Source organism: Rhopilema esculentum, chromosome 16 (assembly GCF_057945365.1).
Source record: "Rhopilema esculentum isolate cy_ngs chromosome 16, ASM5794536v1, whole genome shotgun sequence".
In the NCBI taxonomy this organism is placed as follows: domain Eukaryota; kingdom Metazoa; phylum Cnidaria; class Scyphozoa; order Rhizostomeae; family Rhizostomatidae; genus Rhopilema; species Rhopilema esculentum.
Window position 1 is genome coordinate 13,271,782 of NC_142830.1, and position 16,533 is coordinate 13,288,314.

Sequence of the window (16,533 nt, forward strand, 5' to 3'; positions counted from 1 at the left end):
CACACTTGACTGTTAGCGTAAATTTGTTAGGTATTTTCGTCATAACATAAGAGGCCTAATTATTTATGGTTCGCAACAGACGATTTAATACATTTAGGGTTACAATAATATATCTACAGGTTGACTGGTGAGTCTTTACATAAACAAGTCTTCGTTCTTTGATTTTAAAAAATAAATTGTAAAATTTCCTTTTCCCACAGTGAACCCCTTTATATATAAATATTAAACAAAGCTATTTGTGGTGGCTGGGTACAACCATACTGAGGTGGCATCATTTGCCATGACCACTGGGATAGAAGGGCTTTCCTCCTCTCCATATGCACAAGAAATAGGCAGGATTTGGTATTTGAATTTTTAACATGTGAGATAGAAGCCATGACTTACTTTGTATATTTCTTTAGCACAGGACCCTAATGATCACAGCATGCTTGATATGACATGCTGATAGTTTACACCTGTATACAAATTGTTGCATTATTATTTATATTACTAGAAATAGCTCTTGCTAGTACTGCCCGCAAACAATTAGTTCCTTGATAATGATTGTTTTGAAAATTTAATTTGAAGAAGACATTCGAAAAGACACCATCTTGGGTTCTCACAATTTTATAAAAACAGCTGCTCTAGTTGATGCTAAACTATTCTTTTTATAAAGAATTTTTGGTGTTCAGTTTGCTTTTGATTTATGTCCAACGCCCTTTTGAAAATCATAAAGTTTTTCGAGGGTTTGACATTTATTTTTCGTTTTCGTGAAGTAAACAAAGACGTATGAAAATGGACACGTGATAGAACGGGTACAGCTAAAATCGATTGCGATAAAGGGTTCGTACAGCGATGTACAGGCGATAATCATGACAATCATAACTTTTGCTCTTACGGTCTCGAGTTTTTGGAAGAAAGGTGTGGCATTCGACTGGTTTTGATTCCCAAAACCTCGAATCAAAACTTTCATCCATTGTGGAGAACCGAGCTGTGATGCAGCACCGTTTTCGTGCCAAAAAACCGAAGGCCTTTAGCGGAGTCTTGGCAGAGCAACGCTCCGAAGATAATTGCCTTCCGCACAAAGAGGTGGCGCTTAACGACCTCCTCGACAAAGCCGATTGATTGACAATGAAATTGATTGACAGTTGTCATGGCAGCAGAAAAGTGACAAAATCTGCTGACAAAGTGCTGACAACAAGAACTGAAGCTTCCATATGCTACTTATACGCGCGGCAGACTATAAGCCCTTCACTCGCGCGCTATCGCGCTCGAGTTGCGGGCAATTATTTTTACTATTATTAAGGAGTATTTCTTTAGAGAGAATGATGCTTAAATAGGCCTTCTCTGTCTTTCAGGGCAAGAAAGGATGATGGTGTATGGCTGCTAGATCCAAGTGCACTATAACATGTCCAACAACAAAGCTTCTTTGCTACCATGTTTTGTTGTATAGTACCTAAAATGATTTGTCAAACCTTTAGGCAACTCTTGTATGAATTTTCAAGTAATAAAAAGTTGGTTTCTAATAAAAGCCACACATCACTAATAAAAAATTTTTTGGAAGTCAGTTTTTGGCTAGGTTAGTGAAAATAATGAAAATGAAACAGGCCTAAAATACCCAAACTGAAATCACAACTTCCGAGTGAAACGTTCTTGTTGGCGTTTTATTTTGGATTCTTCAAGTGAACTTCCATCGCTATCACTTCTGAATGATTTGGCGTCTATTTTCCGCTTTCTTCTCTTGTTACAACCAAACGCGCAACATTGTGCTCTACGATTCAGGGCCGCCGGACGCAGGTTTGAACAGGGGGGGGGGGGGGGCAAAACGAATTAAAGGGGCACGAATATTTTTTATCCGAAACATTAGTATCAAAAATGGTACAATTTGTATGGTAATTTAGATATTTATAAAAATATTGAAACACGCTGGGCATAGTAAGAACTATCTTCACTGAAAGTAGATAGATGGCTATGTACTCCATTTAGGGACCACGCACTCTTGATCATAATTAATTGTATAGCTTGTCAATGACCACGCACTCTTGATCATAATCAATACGCTGTACTTATTTTTTTTGTACAATTCGCTGTACAATTTGCATTATAAGTGGATTTTTCCCCGGGTAAGAAGCAGGCACACACCCTTCTTTCATACTTGTGGCAGGTGCAATATACTCAACAAAAGTTCAGATCTATTGCAACATAGCAACGAATCCAACCCAAAATATGAACTGAATGGAATTTTCAAATTCTTAGTCTCTGTATACTTCAAAGCCTATTGCAGTCCCTCTCCCTTTCAATGCGAAGTTCCAGTCTCTATGATTATCAAAAGCCCATTCGAATAATTATTTTAATTTTCTTACTTTTATATTTAAACAATCAAGCCTCCCTTGGCATTCACTCCTTTCCATCACCACTTGAACACATAAATTTGTTCGCCTCCGTGGAATTTTTTTTTGAAAGCTACAAAATTTTATGTTTAAGTCATCTTCACGCAATCGGCTGAAGGTGTGAGCACATGCCTTCGCTGCCATAGCAAAATTAGTTTTAGGTTTGTTAAAGTGCAACATTGATTAGGTTTATCTCATCAGTCTTATGAACGAAACAAGTTTTCAATTCTCCTTAGACTTGATACCGGCGGGCTCAGTTAGTTTGTCAAACGTATTACATGTGAGTTCCGAAAAACTCTGAGAAATGGTGGTCTGGAAGCTAGAATTCTTAGGACATAGAATCTTGAAAATAGGGTTGCTATTTTTAATCAGTGAGAGAAAACACAAAAGGGATTTACAGATATGATGTTACAGATAATTTTTTAGATAAACCAATGGCATATTGAAGTACAACAAATTTTGCAGTAGCATCTAGTCTTGTATACTGTTCTAATCCTAGATAAGAAATTTAAGTCTTTGTTTAAGTCTTTGCTAACATGTACACAACGAGGCACAACTTTTTCATTTCTTCATAAAAAGCAAGCAATGTAATGCAGTTATAGTTTTACACCATAAGGGATTTAAAATAAAATTTAGTGAACTCTGCTATTTGATATACCTAGATATAAGTTTAAGAAAAAGAATGGTTCTAACATGAATTGGTATACAAAAATTCCTGCTCAAGCTTGAATATTCACATTGAAAAGTGTTACACAATTTTGGCAAAGTCAAAAAATAGGGACATTTTACGCAACCAAGAATCAGAGATAGGGGTCCAGTTTCTACTTTCAGGAATACACACAATATACATTGGACCATTTGACTGTGCCTGCCGAGGATTTGTTGCGGACCTTTCAGTGATGCAATTGTTGCTGAAGATATACTAAAGAAATTTTTTCGCAAAACTGGCAGTCTCCTTCACAATTAAGATTGTTCATCGCAGGAGCTTGCACTTTTTGCATCAACAGCAAGTTAAAGTTTAAGGAAACAGTGAATGGTCCTCCAACCACGCCCAGATTCAAGTTATTTTACTTAGCTTTTAAAGGCAGAATATCTGGCAGCTGCTGCGCAGTTAGTTCACTATTATCTTCAATAAGAGACAACAAGACTGAAGATATGGCAATTAGGATTCTGCATTTTCACGGAATATCTATCGTACACAAATTAAACCTTTAGCAAATAGAATTACAAAGCATCTAATTACGGCGATAAAACGTTTTGACTAAAATATTTACAGCCTATTCAAATTTTTGCAAAGTCATTGCTGCTCTTTGAGTTGTGTTTTAGAGTGTTTCTTTCAGATGTGTGTTAACTTGCTTTTTAGAACAATCCAATGACAGTAGCTCACGAATTTCATTTGAGAGCTGCGTATTGAAAGTCTTCGTTTGCAAATTCAGTCCTATATTTCGGGAATTGGGGATCTTTACAGAGTCTCGTAGTGTAGATCGAGTGAGAAGATCTCTGTTAGTGTAGTGTATAGTCTGTACATGTCTGTATAATCCTATAGGTTATGACATTCCCATTGAAACAAAAATGATAATTTCATCTTAACTGGGATAGTTGACGCGAGGTCTCTTATTCTGGAATCCTAGAATTGTTAGATAGTGCTATTCTAGGCCAATCAAGAACCCGACAACCTGTTATTGCAGGATGTCATATTGAAATTCAAAGCTCCGTTGGAAACAATATGACAAATATGATTAATTTTTATATTTATGGCTTAGAATAAAAACTGTGTTGCTATGTTAAAAATTAATTGATTCATGATTAAAAAGATTTTCGTCTTTTCTATGATTATTGGCCAATAGACGAATAAAAGAGGACAAGAAACCACAATACCACTATATAACTTTCTTGAATAAAGTCACTCTGGTATCATAGGCGCTATTGACATTAGGAAAATGATGCCATTGGTTACAGGTAATTTGATGAGGGCAGTTATTTATGGAGTCACATCGTAGATAAAATGACAACCGATAGATCGTACCATGATACGTGGATCGTACCGTCAGTTACCCGCGGATCGTCCCGTTACGTCACGGCACGGTTTGACAAACTTGACGATTCGATCGATGGCATCGTCCCACGATCTACGAGTCATTACATGATTGGTACAAACAGTGTAGCTAGGCCCTTGTAATTAGGCCCTGTCTGGCTCTCGACGACTCTGAACTTTTGTGGTTATAACTTTAAATGCTTGTTAAAGGATTCTTCGCTTTTCAGTTTTGAAAAACATTCCAGCCCAATTCAATTTTTTGCTACAATTGATATTTTTGTAAGAGTTGTTCTTCCTTACTTTCTTCTTTTTGTTCTTTCTCTCTCTCCTCCTTACATTCTTACTTTATTTCATGCTAGGATATGCTATTCAATTTCTTTTGAGAAAAAAATTTGCTTAGCAAAAATCCTACAGTCGACACAGAGGCTGAAGTCTTGAAATGCACAATAGATTTTAAAATAGAAGCTATAAGAACTAAACGAAGCCCTTTTGTAGCCTGTAGGATTTGATCTATATCAGGGAAACCGCCAAATCGTTTTGAAAGAGTACCATGATAATTTTGCCGAGTTCTATAAAAAATTTATTACCAGAAATGACCATCACCTTTAAATTGTGATCTTGCCATCTCAGTGTCAAGAAGAAGCGAAACTCAAATCAACAAGTTTTTGATATTTTTCTTCTAATGCAACAATTTACATTCTACGATCAGTGCAACAAACTTAACTTTCTAAAAAGACAAACAGGTGCAACGGCTTCTGATATTTTACTTAAGACATAACAAAACAATAGGCTACAATTATGTCTCATAACATTTCTAAACTTAGATTTCACTTCCCCTAGTCGGATATAGCTACTAAGGGATGACGTCACAGCTTAAATAGAGAGAATAAAAATTGCTAAAAGTAAAAGCCACTGATTATCAAGATATTTTTAGATCAATCCAAGCAGACACATTGGGCTTCTCACGTTTTGAATTATTGTTGCTGTGAAAGTTGTTTAGCATTTGTCACCAAGTGCCTTTGGAAGATTGAATGAAGAAGAGTGTATGCAAGTTTGCTTTTAACTTCCTTCAGGGAAATGTATGCGAACCATTTAAGAATTGCTCTGAAAGGTCAAAACATGAAAATTGTGCAAGAAAGTCAACAATACTGTTGAACTACCATTCATGAAAACAAAATTTGGGCAAAAGAGATAATGAATTGCCACTGGATGCAAATAAGATTGAGTCCACGGTCATATTCACATCATTTTTAAAAGAACACTACACTTGAAGAAACTATTGACACTTTTCTATTTAAGAAAAAGATTAATCTGTTATGTAGCTATAAGTTTTTTTCCATTTTCTTTATTTTCTTAACAGGACCCTTAAGATAACAGCATTGTTATCATGCTCATAGGTTATCCTGTCCAAATATTTGTATTTATTTTTCTTAAAATATCAGGTGAATGTTATTATCTCACATTTTTCTAACCGTATGCAAGTTTGTGATTCTTGTCAACAATTATCCGTTATCATCAAGGTGGGGGATCGCCATTTTTTTCAAAGTCGGGAAATCATATTTACATACGGGACTTTTGATAAATCACTTGAGCTTAGTTATGGCGGCTTAAAAAAGTTGTTTATTTTCTTTGAGTTTTCTCTACGTTTTCAGAAATGTTCTTAGCTATATTAGACCACACATCAAAGATAGCAACTTACATGTCTTTATGATCTCTTATGCTTGCAGATGGCCGCTCAAATCACCCATGTCCCTATCAAAGTACGCCATTAACGAAATATGCTGTAATTTTAATGCCAACTAACTACATGATAATCGCTCGAAAACACCGTCCTAAATAATTATTTAGGTAAAAACAATAAGCGTGCATTAAAAGTAGATCAATCGTTTGCATCAAATCATCATAAAGACAGGGCCTAACTATCCAATCAAAAGCCGTTACGAGCTTCTCATTTCATTTGTTTCTTTTAAGCTTTTCTTTCACTTCCTTTCTTCCTTCCTCACAGGGAGTATATGTGCACTTGTACTGTGCTCTGAATTTGCTAGATGTTAGTAAAAGCATGATGACATCACTTCGTTACCTTTGCTGCTTAGTTCGGGATCTACCTATTTTATGAGTATATATCCGAAAACCTTCTGTGCACTCATTGTCGCTCCAGTATAAACGCCAGTGGGTTGTAAATGAGAACCGCCAATACCTATGCCAATGGCTGAATCAGGGGTGATGCAGTCGTTGTCGTTGTTGCCAAGGATTCCAATCCTCACTCGAGCGTCTACACTACCGGTAATGACATTATTGAACCCTTGTCTATTGCAATAGGGCTGGAGCTGGCTTTCTTTCAACAAATTGCGCCAATTGCTTTCCTGAACAGTTGCTTTTAAAGAAGACAATTGAATGGTTAGTCAAGGATCACACTTCGGTCACCAGTGCAATAAGCGCTACTGTTGAGCACAAATATATCTATTGGTCCCATTTGTTAACCCAAAACATGATTCAAAGTCATTAAGAGGTAATCAGAAGATGCTGAAACACTGTGCAGTGATTTAAAGTATTGTTTTTTGTAGAACTATTGAAAATAAACGTTGATAATAAAAGTTAAAAATATTGCAAAAATGATTGCGTATTCATGCAAGTTTATTTATTCTTTATAATATGTATTCAAAGTCACTTTTTTTCCTCAGAGACCGTCAAAGTAAGCCTTTAATGCTTCAAAAACTTTAAATATTCACACTGCATTATGCTGTAATTTTAGTAGTTACTTTACTGGCTTTTTAAGTTACTTTAGTTACTCTTCTGGCTAGAAACATTCATTTACTTCATTCAAAGGCAATGATATATTCATCCAGAATAGAACCAAACGTAGCCGTCACACAAAAGGAGACTCCTTAAACTGTCATTGATTGATAGAGTGTTTCATTACGACATTTGGTGATATCTTTATGCTGCTGTAACTCACCATGAAATGAGCCTTGAAAGTATGTCAAAAGTGATGTTGAGTGATGATATAGAGTAATATAGCTTTTCTCACTTCCCGACCTCATCCCAACACAAACTCGAGTAAATGGCAATGCACTGAATGCTGGAAACTTCGCTTCCTGGTCGCCAAGAAAACCCTCTGTCAAAGCATAAACGTGGTTGTAGACACTGCTTGATGTCCAGTGACTTGACTCGTATCGAAATGTGTTCTACCGTGAGAGTATAGAGAAGTCATATTTACAAGAGCATTAGAAAATATCCTAGAGATAGTAAAGATTGTCATGTTTTGCTTCACTTTTAAAGGCAGCCTGTCATCTGCTGTACTCAATTTAATTTTCACTGGCGTAGAAATCATTCTTGGTTGACTGTTATGAGCTATTAGCGTTGTTAACCAACCAGAAAAAAACTCTGGATGCAATCAGCCTCTGGATGCCACTGTTGATATCAGCCAATCACAGAGCTGACAGACTGCCTTCAATCTAGTCCCTAGGGTAATTGTTTAGAGGCCTTATGAGACAGGGAAATTTTTAAATTTCGAGGGAGCAAGGGGACTTGTTTTGAGGAAGAAAGGGGCCTACTTAAGGAGAGAATTGGGCTAATTTGAAGAATGATGAGGCGCACTTGAGAAGGGAAATTGGTTAATTTGAGGAAGGATACCTGCGGATTGGTAGGGGGAGGGGGGGGGGGTAGGATTCGAGGACTTATCTGTAATATGGAGAACTAGAACAATCTTATAAGATATAGATTTCTTACGCCCTCTCTCAGCTTCTCGACCTGATACAAAATTGTTGTTACCTTTTTTAATGAATGTGTCCATAGAAGCATTTCAAAAATATTTACCAACATAATTGTCTAAAAAATGCTTTTAATCTTTGCATTAACTTATTTTCTGTTTGGTTCTTGATCCGATAATAAGCGATTTTTGTAGAAGAGATGTTCTTACCAGTCTTCCATCCGTCTTTAACACTAGTGTCCAACCTCCAACGCCGTCACAAGTCGTTGTCCCATTCAGAACACAATAATGGTGTCCAATGTTTGAAAGCAAGTAAACACCATCCTTGCGATAACCCGCTTCGTAGGCTGCTTGGCAACTGGCAAAACCTTGAAATTCAGAAAGAGGAAACTTGCTTTAGACATCTATTTTGGCTTCCTATCAAAGCTATTTGTTTTTTATAATACATGTGCCTGAAAATATAGATGGTTGGTTTTTAGATGGGTAGAGCTTCTGAATGAAAATGGCTTTGTTACCACACACCGATGATGATATTCAAATCTGCTGGTTTCAATCTAATGAAAGATAACAGTACATCTGTGAACCAATGTTTTTTTAAATAATTGGTTCTTTAACGCAGCTAGTTTTTGAGGCAATTAAAGTTTAATTGCATGTAAAATAGCTGGTGTAAAATTAGTGAATAGAAGATCAAATTCTTAATACACTAATACGTAAATACACACATATTTTCAAATTACTGGTAATGGAAAGTAGAGCTTCTACGGGGCTTCTACGTTGCTGCATTTTACAGGTACGAGAATGTCCCTTACTTCTTTCATTTTCGCAATATTTGCCTGTAAACATTTCTTTGCATTGGCACTTGAACCCATCTTCAGTGCATGTATCCACACATTTACCACCATTTTGGCAAGGAGACAATAATGCACACCGTGGGCCAACCTAGTGACAAGACATTGCAAGTGAAACATTTTATATGAGAACAATCTTTATCGTCATGGACACAGCTTTATAGGGGCGTTAGAAAGAGAGAATTTTGATAAGTAGATTGTCTTTCCTGTGAGTATAGACCACGTTTGCTGTACATTCTAATCAATATAATGTCGAAAGAAACCAAAAAAAAAATGAAAGGTCGAAATATCTTACTATTTATTTTTAAACATTGCTAATGTATTAATCATTAAGACCGTTAATCATTAATTCTTACACTATCTTTTCATTTTTTCTTACTTATTTTTTAAAGCCAACTTTAATGGGTTCACATATGATTGCGGACTTACTCAAAGTTATTTCTAACATACCCTAGGCCTAAGAAATTCATCTCTCCACCCAATTTTATAGGCTTTGGTACCCAGATTATTTTAAAGAATACTTACATTAGAAGCTTCTTCGTCTGTTGTCATGTACACCCACCCAATTCTTTTGCTGATAGCTGTCATACTTGATGTCAAATTCCGATCAAGCAACTCACATTGTCCATCGTCTTCTTTAAAGTTCAGTGATTTACATTCAAGGCTTGACATACACTCGAGTGTGCATTGCCGCTTAGTTTTCCCGGAAAATGTTCTTAACACATTGCCTGTCACTGCCATGTCTTTTAAAACAATGTTAAAGTTTCCATAATACTGGCAGCTCTCTCGCAATATTGTCGCAAGATTACAACCAACGGAAATTGACAAAATTACCGCCTTGATTGACATGATATATGCCTTTGCTACTGAACTATGCTTCTTCATTTCAGCAGCGTCTTACTTCAATCTAAATTGAAATAGGTTTGTTAAATTTGTTGGTGACTTGTAATTTAGCCAAACATTCTCACCAGAAAGAATGGTTTACCAAATCTGCAGGTGGTTTTTGTTTCATGGTTATACTAGATTCACTTTCCGATGAAAAGACTGATTAAGATTTCTATGTATCAATAGGTTTCGAAAAGACTAATTTTTTCAATCAACTCTTTTCGATTAACTACTTTCTCTTTATGTTGAAACATTTTTCAGACGATGCGCTGAAAATTATGTCTAATTAGGTCTTAATCAGAGGTGGTTTTAACTTCTTTGATTTTCGATTTTCATGTTTGGAGTTCCTCAATCCTCGCTCTGTAGCCCACTTCTTTTTATGTAGCTACACAGCGTTTCTAGGCTCCTGGAATTTATCTTGCATAAAATTTCATATATTTTACCCTTTTAAAACTTATATTTTCTCAAAAAAGTCTTTTTGTTAATTACTGGAAACTCTAGACAGCAGACAAAGAGTTAAATTCTAAATTCAAGTACCATTGCGTTATCCATTGAAATATTTTGAAATCAAATTGAAACCATGTATGCTAGTTAGTGCGTAACATTTGACAAGTGTCTCTTGCTTGAGCATTGTTCTGTGATACTAGTTTAAACTGAACACGTAAATACCCCAAGTCATTGATAGTGACATCCATTACGGCCCGTGTTCATTCAATTAAAGTGCCAGCATTTGTTAAATCGAAAACTTTAACAAACTTAAATCCCGTTATTATGAAGAAGTACTTTATCCTTCGAACATGAAGCATTACCAGAAAATGAACTATAGTAACAAGACAGTGAGCTCATTAGGTCCAATAATCTAGATTTCCCTACCTGTGAAATTCATAGACAATTCAATCGCTTACCATGTGTACACGTTGCTTATGTTTAAAGAAGAGATATCAGTTGATTACGTCATTTACCGACCTTGCTTCGAAACCATTGTTGTTGTTAGGCTAGGCCAAGATTTTATTCGCCTTTTTTACGAAATTCCTGGCCTGGAATATCGCAAAAAATATCTTGATTGTTGGTGTCATTCTCCATTTTAATAGAGTGTCTAACAAGTTCGGCGCCCAAAGTAAGGGGTCCCTACTTAAAGCATTGGGAGGTGGATGTGGACAAACAAAAGAAGACTTGTATTGAGAACGATGGTTGAAATGGTCTAATTTAAAGGACAAGTGACACGCTTTTGGCGCCAATTTTTTTTCTTCTATTAACTTAAAGTAAAATGCTGTATGAGAGTGTTGTTGAAATATTTTTCCTTTCTGAATTCATTTTCCTACTTAAAAACCCTTTCAAAATTATGGCGGGAAATGAATCACGTGACACCGTGACGTAGATTGTGATAATCTGTTATTGCTGCTACTGGTATACAGTGCAATATTAATGTTTACAACACGCGTCTAAACGAATTTAGTTCGCCTGGACCTGTCGCGTCGTGTTTTGTAGACTCTCTAATAATGACAGGAAAATTCCGAGTTATCACAATGTACGTCATAGGGTCACGTGATAAAAAGCAAAATCGCGCCCCCTGCGCCCCCTGATTAGAATGATTATAAGGAGGGAAGTGCCACAAACCTTTGCCAACATCTTCTTACAATGTCGCAATATTAGAATGAGGACCCTGTAAACTTTCTCATACGTGCCATGGACTGCACACAAAAGATTTTATTTGCACGCAGAGAGGAAACAGGAGCTGATCTAAAGTAAAGTCCGAGTTAAGTGAGTGGATTTTTTCGCCAACCAGTTGAAACTGGTTTAGCAGATGATACAATTCGCATGCGTCTGCATCTATTTTTAAAAGAAGTTAAAGTTGATGGTGAAATCGTAATCAATGAAATGCAACTGGCAGGTTTAGCCAAAGCATAGAGGCAGGAAAAGGCTAGCTCTAAGTACAAAAGTAAATAGAGTCAATGAAATTTTAGTGGCAGACAAAGCTCTTTCACAAACACACATAAAATGTTGATAATTCAGAAAAACCTCTTGCAGTACTAGAACAAATGAGCTGTAACTTTGCAGCCATCAAAACAGAATCGATGAAGTGAAAAATTATCGGAAAGAATAAGCGAAATCCAATAAAACTCTCAGCGCTCAATGGACACTTCATACAAAGAAGTTGGAAGTTTAAATGTGATCATTGCTTTATTTGTGGAAACTCAGATCATTTCATTAGAGGCTTTAAAAAAAGAAAACAGGGAAATTACAAGGTGCTACCGTAACGGGACTACCGTTAGCTTCTGATGTTGAGATGTCCCACAAAAAAACAATGGAACAATTGCAATTCATGAGAACAAGGTTACAAGGTCAATCGTTGGTGAAGTGGGACAATTACTAGGCCTTCTGGGATATCATCGTCGATTTATCCCCAATTTTTTAACAATTGCCTGTCCAACTAATGAGCTTCTGACAGATTAAAAATACTTAAATAGTTCAAAAAGTTTTGAGCTTCTGATAAGCTCAAAAATACCAAAGAAAACAAATGGACAATTGGTAAAATGGAAACCGGAACATCAGAAATGACTAGAGCAACTCATTAGCCATATAACTAGTACATCAATAATGGCATATCCTGATTTCGACTTGGCATACATAATCCACACTGATGCAATTGAAAAGGATTTTTGTGTGCAGTTCTTTATCAAAAACAGGATAAACAAATAAGAATGATATCATACGAATCTCGTACACTAACTCAATCTGAAAGTTTTATCATATGTACCGTGGGAAATTAGGGCTTGTTGCCTTGAAGTGGGCCATTACAGACTAGTTCAGAGGTTATCTCTGCTAATCAACACTATTTGGCATATTTACAGACAACAGTCCGTTTAGAATTTATTATCGTCCAGGAAAGACAAATGGAGATGCAGATGCCCTGTTACGTAACCCACTGGACATTACAAAGTATAGCTCTTGTACTGTGCTCTTAAAGTGCTAGATATTAGTCGAAAAGTGATGAAATCAATTCGTTATCATTGCTTCTTCACTTCAGATCTACTTATTTTATGAGTATATATCCGAAAACCTTCTGTGCACTCATTGTCGCTCCAGTATAAACGCCAGTGGGTTGTAAATGAGAACCGCCAATACCTATGCCAATGGCTGAATCAGGGGTGATGCAGTCGTTGCCGTTGTTGCCAAGGATTCCAATCCTCACTCGAGCGTCTACACTACCGGTAATGATGTTATTGAGCCCTTGCCTATTGCAATATGGCTGGAGCTGGCTTCCTTTCAACAAATTGCGCCAATTGCTTTCCTGAATAGTTGCTTTTAAAGAAGACAATTGTATAGTTAGTCAAGGATCACACTTCGGTCACCAGTGCAATAAGCGCTACTGTTAAGCACAAATATATCTATTGGTCCCATTTGTCAACCAAAAACAGAATTCAAAGTAATTAAGAGGTAATCAGAAGATGCTGAAACACTTTGCAGTGAATTAAGGTATTGTTTTTTTGTAGCACTATTGAAAACAATTGTTGATAATAAAAGTTAAAAAATATTGCAAAAATGATTACGTATTCATGCAAGTCTATTTATTCTACATAATATGTATTCAAAGTCACTTTTTTTCTCAGAGACCGTCAAAGTAGGTCTTTAATGCTTTAAAAACTTTAAATATTCACACTACACTATGCTGTAATTTTAGTAGTTACTTTACTGGCTTTTTAAGTTACTTTAGTTACTCTTCTGGCTAGAAACATTCATTTACTTCATTCAAAGGCAATGATATATTCGTCCAGAAAAGAACCAAACGTAGCCGTCACATAAAAGGAGACTCTTTAAACTGTCATTGATTAGTAGAGTGGTTCGTTAAGATGCCAATCATTATGACATTTGGTAATGTCTTTATGGTTCAGTAACTTACCATGAAATGGGCCTTGAAAGTGTGTCAAAAGTGAAGTTGATGTATGACCTAGCGTAATATAGCTTTTCTCACTTCCCAACCTCATCCCAACACAAACGTGAGTAACCGGCAATGCATTGAATGCTGGAAACTTCGCTTCCTGGTCGCCAAGAAAACCCTCTGTCAAAGCATAAACGTTGTTGTAGACACTGCTTGATGTCCAGTGACTTGACTCGTATTGAAATGTGTTCTACCGTGAGAGTATAGAGAAATCATATTTACAAGAGCATTAGAAAATATCCTAGAGATAGTAAAGATTGTCATGTTTTGCTTCACTTTTAAAGGCAGCCTGTCATCCGCTGTACTCAATTTAATTTTTACTGGCATAGAAATCATTTTTGGTTTATGGCCTTATGGCACAGGAGCTTGTTTTGAGGAAGAAAGAGACCTACTTGAGGAGAGTGTTGGGCTAATTTGAAGGATTGAGGGGGCTCACTTGTGGAGGGAAGTTGGCTAATTTGAGGAAGGATACCTACGGATTGGTGGGGGGGGGGAGGGTGGGTGGGGAGGACTTATCTGTAATACGGAGAACTAGAACAATCTCATAAGATATAGATTTCTTACGCTCTCTCTCAACTCCTCGAACTGATACAAAATTGTTATTACCTTTTTCAATGAATGTGTCCATAGAAGCATTTCGAAAATATTTACCCACATAATTGTCCAAAAAATGCTATTAATCTATGCATTAAGCTGAATTTTCTGTTTGGTTCTTGACCTGATAATAAGCGATTTTTGTAGCAAAGTTGTTCTTACCAGTCTTCCATCCGTCTTTAACACTAGTGTCCAACCTCCAACGCCGCTACAAGTCGTTGTCCCGTTCAGAACACAATAATGGTGTCCAATGTTTGAAAGCAAGTAAACACCATCATTGCGATAACCCGCTTCGTAGGCTGCTTGGCAACTGGCAAAACCTTGAAAATGCAGAAAGAGGAAACTTGCTTAAGACATCCTATTTGGCTTCATATCAAAAGTACTTGTTTTCTAGAATACACGTGACTGAAAATATCGATGGTTGGTTTTTAGATGGGTAGAGCTTCTGAATGAAAATGGCTTTGTTACCACAGGCCGGTGATGATATTCAAGTCTGCTGGTTTCAATCTCATAAAAGATGACAGTACAGCTGTGAACCAATGTTTTTGTCAAATTATTGTTTCTTTAGAGCACCTAGTTTTTAAGGCAATTAAAGTTTAATTGCATGTAAAATAGCTGGTGTAAAATTAGTGAATAGAAGTTCAAATTTTTAATATACTAACACGTAAATACACACATATTTTTCAAATTACTGATAATGGAAAGTAGAGCTTCTACGGGGCTTCTACGTTGCTGCATTTTACAGGTACGAGAGTGTCCCTTACTTCTTTCATTTTCGCAATATTTGCCTGTAAACATTTCTTTGCATTGGCACTTGAACCCATCTTCAGTGCATGTATCCACACATTTGCCACCATTTTGGCAAGGAGACAAAAATGCACACCGTGGACCAACCTAGTGACAAGACATTGCAAGTGAAACATTTTATATGAGAACAATCTTTATCGTCATGGACACAGTTTTATAGGGGCGTAAGAAAGAGAGAATTTTGATAGGTAGATGGTCTTTCCTAAGAGTATAGACCACGTTTGCTGTACATTCTAATCAATATAATGTCGAAAGAAACCAAAGAAAGAATGAAAGGACGTTTTTAGAATGATCTTACCATTTATTATCAAATATTATTAATGTATTGCCACGACCAAAGTTGTCTTACACTTTCTCTTTCCTTACTTACTTATTGTTTTAAAGCCAACTTTAATGGGTTCACATATGATTGCGGACTTACTCAAAGTTATTTCTAACATACCCTAGGCAACAAAGCTTAAGAAATTCATCTCTCTTCCCAATTTTGTAGGCTTTGGTACCCAGATTATTTTCAAGAATACTTACATTAGAAGCTTCTTCGTCTGTTGTCATGTACACCCAGCCAAGTCTTTTGCTGATAGCTGTCATACTTGATGTCAAATTCCGATCAAGCAGCTCACATTGTCCACCGTCTTCTTTAAAGTTCAGTGATTTACACTCAAGGTTTGACATACACTCGAGTGTGCATTGCCGCTTAGTTTTCCCGGAAAATGTTCTTAACACATTGCCTGTCACTGCCATGTCTTTTAAAACAATGCTAAAGTCTCCATAATACTTGCAGCTCTCTCGCAATATTGTCGCAAGATTACAACCAACGGAAAGTGACAAAATTACCGCCTTGATTGACATGATATATGCCTTTGCTACTGAACTATGCTTCTTCATTTCAGCAGCGTCTTACTTCAATCTAAATTGAAATAGATTTGTTAAATTTGTTGATGATTTGTAATTTAACCGATTGGTTTACCAAATCTGCAGGTGGTTTTTGTTTCATGGTTATACTAGATTCACTTTCCGATGAAAAGACTGATTAAGATTTCTATGTATCAATAGGTTTCGAAAAGACTAATTTTTTCAATCAACTCTTTTCGATTAACTACTTTCTCTTTATGTTGAAACATTTTTCAGACGATGCGCTGAAAATTATGTCTAATTAGGTCTTAATCAGAGGTGGTTTTAACTTCTTTGATTTTCGATTTTCATGTATTGAGTTCCTCAATCCTCGCTCTTTAGCCCACTTCTTTTTATGTAGCTACACAGCGTTTCTAGGCTCCTGGAATTTACCTTGCATAAAATTTCATATATTGTACCCTTTTAAAACTTATATTTTCTCAAAAAAAGTCTTT

General features: G+C 36.3%; 2 protein-coding genes across 2 annotated transcripts; both read right to left on the reverse strand.

Moving 5' to 3' along the window:
* Window positions 1-3,633: 3,633 nt before the first annotated feature.
* LOC135682453 (uncharacterized) lies at window positions 3,634-10,173 on the reverse strand. Its single transcript, XM_065197346.2, has 5 exons — window positions 9,487-10,173; window positions 8,923-9,052; window positions 8,324-8,481; window positions 7,361-7,589; window positions 3,634-6,778 (listed from the first exon to the last, which is right to left on the reverse strand). Exons 1-5 carry the CDS (start codon window positions 9,844-9,846, stop codon window positions 6,510-6,512), a joined length of 1,146 nt encoding a protein of 381 aa, XP_065053418.2. The 5' UTR covers window positions 9,847-10,173; the 3' UTR covers window positions 3,634-6,509.
* Window positions 10,174-10,294: 121 nt separating this feature from the next.
* LOC135682452 (uncharacterized) lies at window positions 10,295-16,476 on the reverse strand. Its single transcript, XM_089112914.1, has 5 exons — window positions 15,713-16,476; window positions 15,145-15,274; window positions 14,543-14,700; window positions 13,748-13,976; window positions 10,295-13,149 (listed from the first exon to the last, which is right to left on the reverse strand). The coding sequence occupies exons 1-5, from the start codon at window positions 16,070-16,072 to the stop codon at window positions 12,881-12,883; spliced, it is 1,146 nt and encodes a 381-aa protein (XP_088969040.1). The 5' UTR covers window positions 16,073-16,476; the 3' UTR covers window positions 10,295-12,880.
* Window positions 16,477-16,533: the final 57 nt, after the last annotated feature.

Coding starts and splice junctions, on each gene's coding strand:
- LOC135682453 (XM_065197346.2), bottom strand. CDS start 9,846: ATGAAGAAGCATAGTTCAGTAGCAAAGGCATATATCATGTCAATCAAG. Junction 8,482..8,922: donor ATATTGCGAAAATGAAAGAA/GTAAGGGACATT, acceptor CTGAATTTCAAG/GTTTTGCCAGTTGCCAAGCA. Junction 6,779..7,360: donor CTTTCAAGGCTCATTTCATG/GTGAGTTACAGC, acceptor CTTCTTTAAAAG/CAACTGTTCAGGAAAGCAAT.
- LOC135682452 (XM_089112914.1), bottom strand. CDS start 16,072: ATGAAGAAGCATAGTTCAGTAGCAAAGGCATATATCATGTCAATCAAG. Junction 15,275..15,712: donor CAGACGAAGAAGCTTCTAAT/GTAAGTATTCTT, acceptor TCTTGTCACTAG/GTTGGTCCACGGTGTGCATT. Junction 13,977..14,542: donor TAAAGACGGATGGAAGACTG/GTAAGAACAACT, acceptor CTCTCACGGTAG/AACACATTTCAATACGAGTC.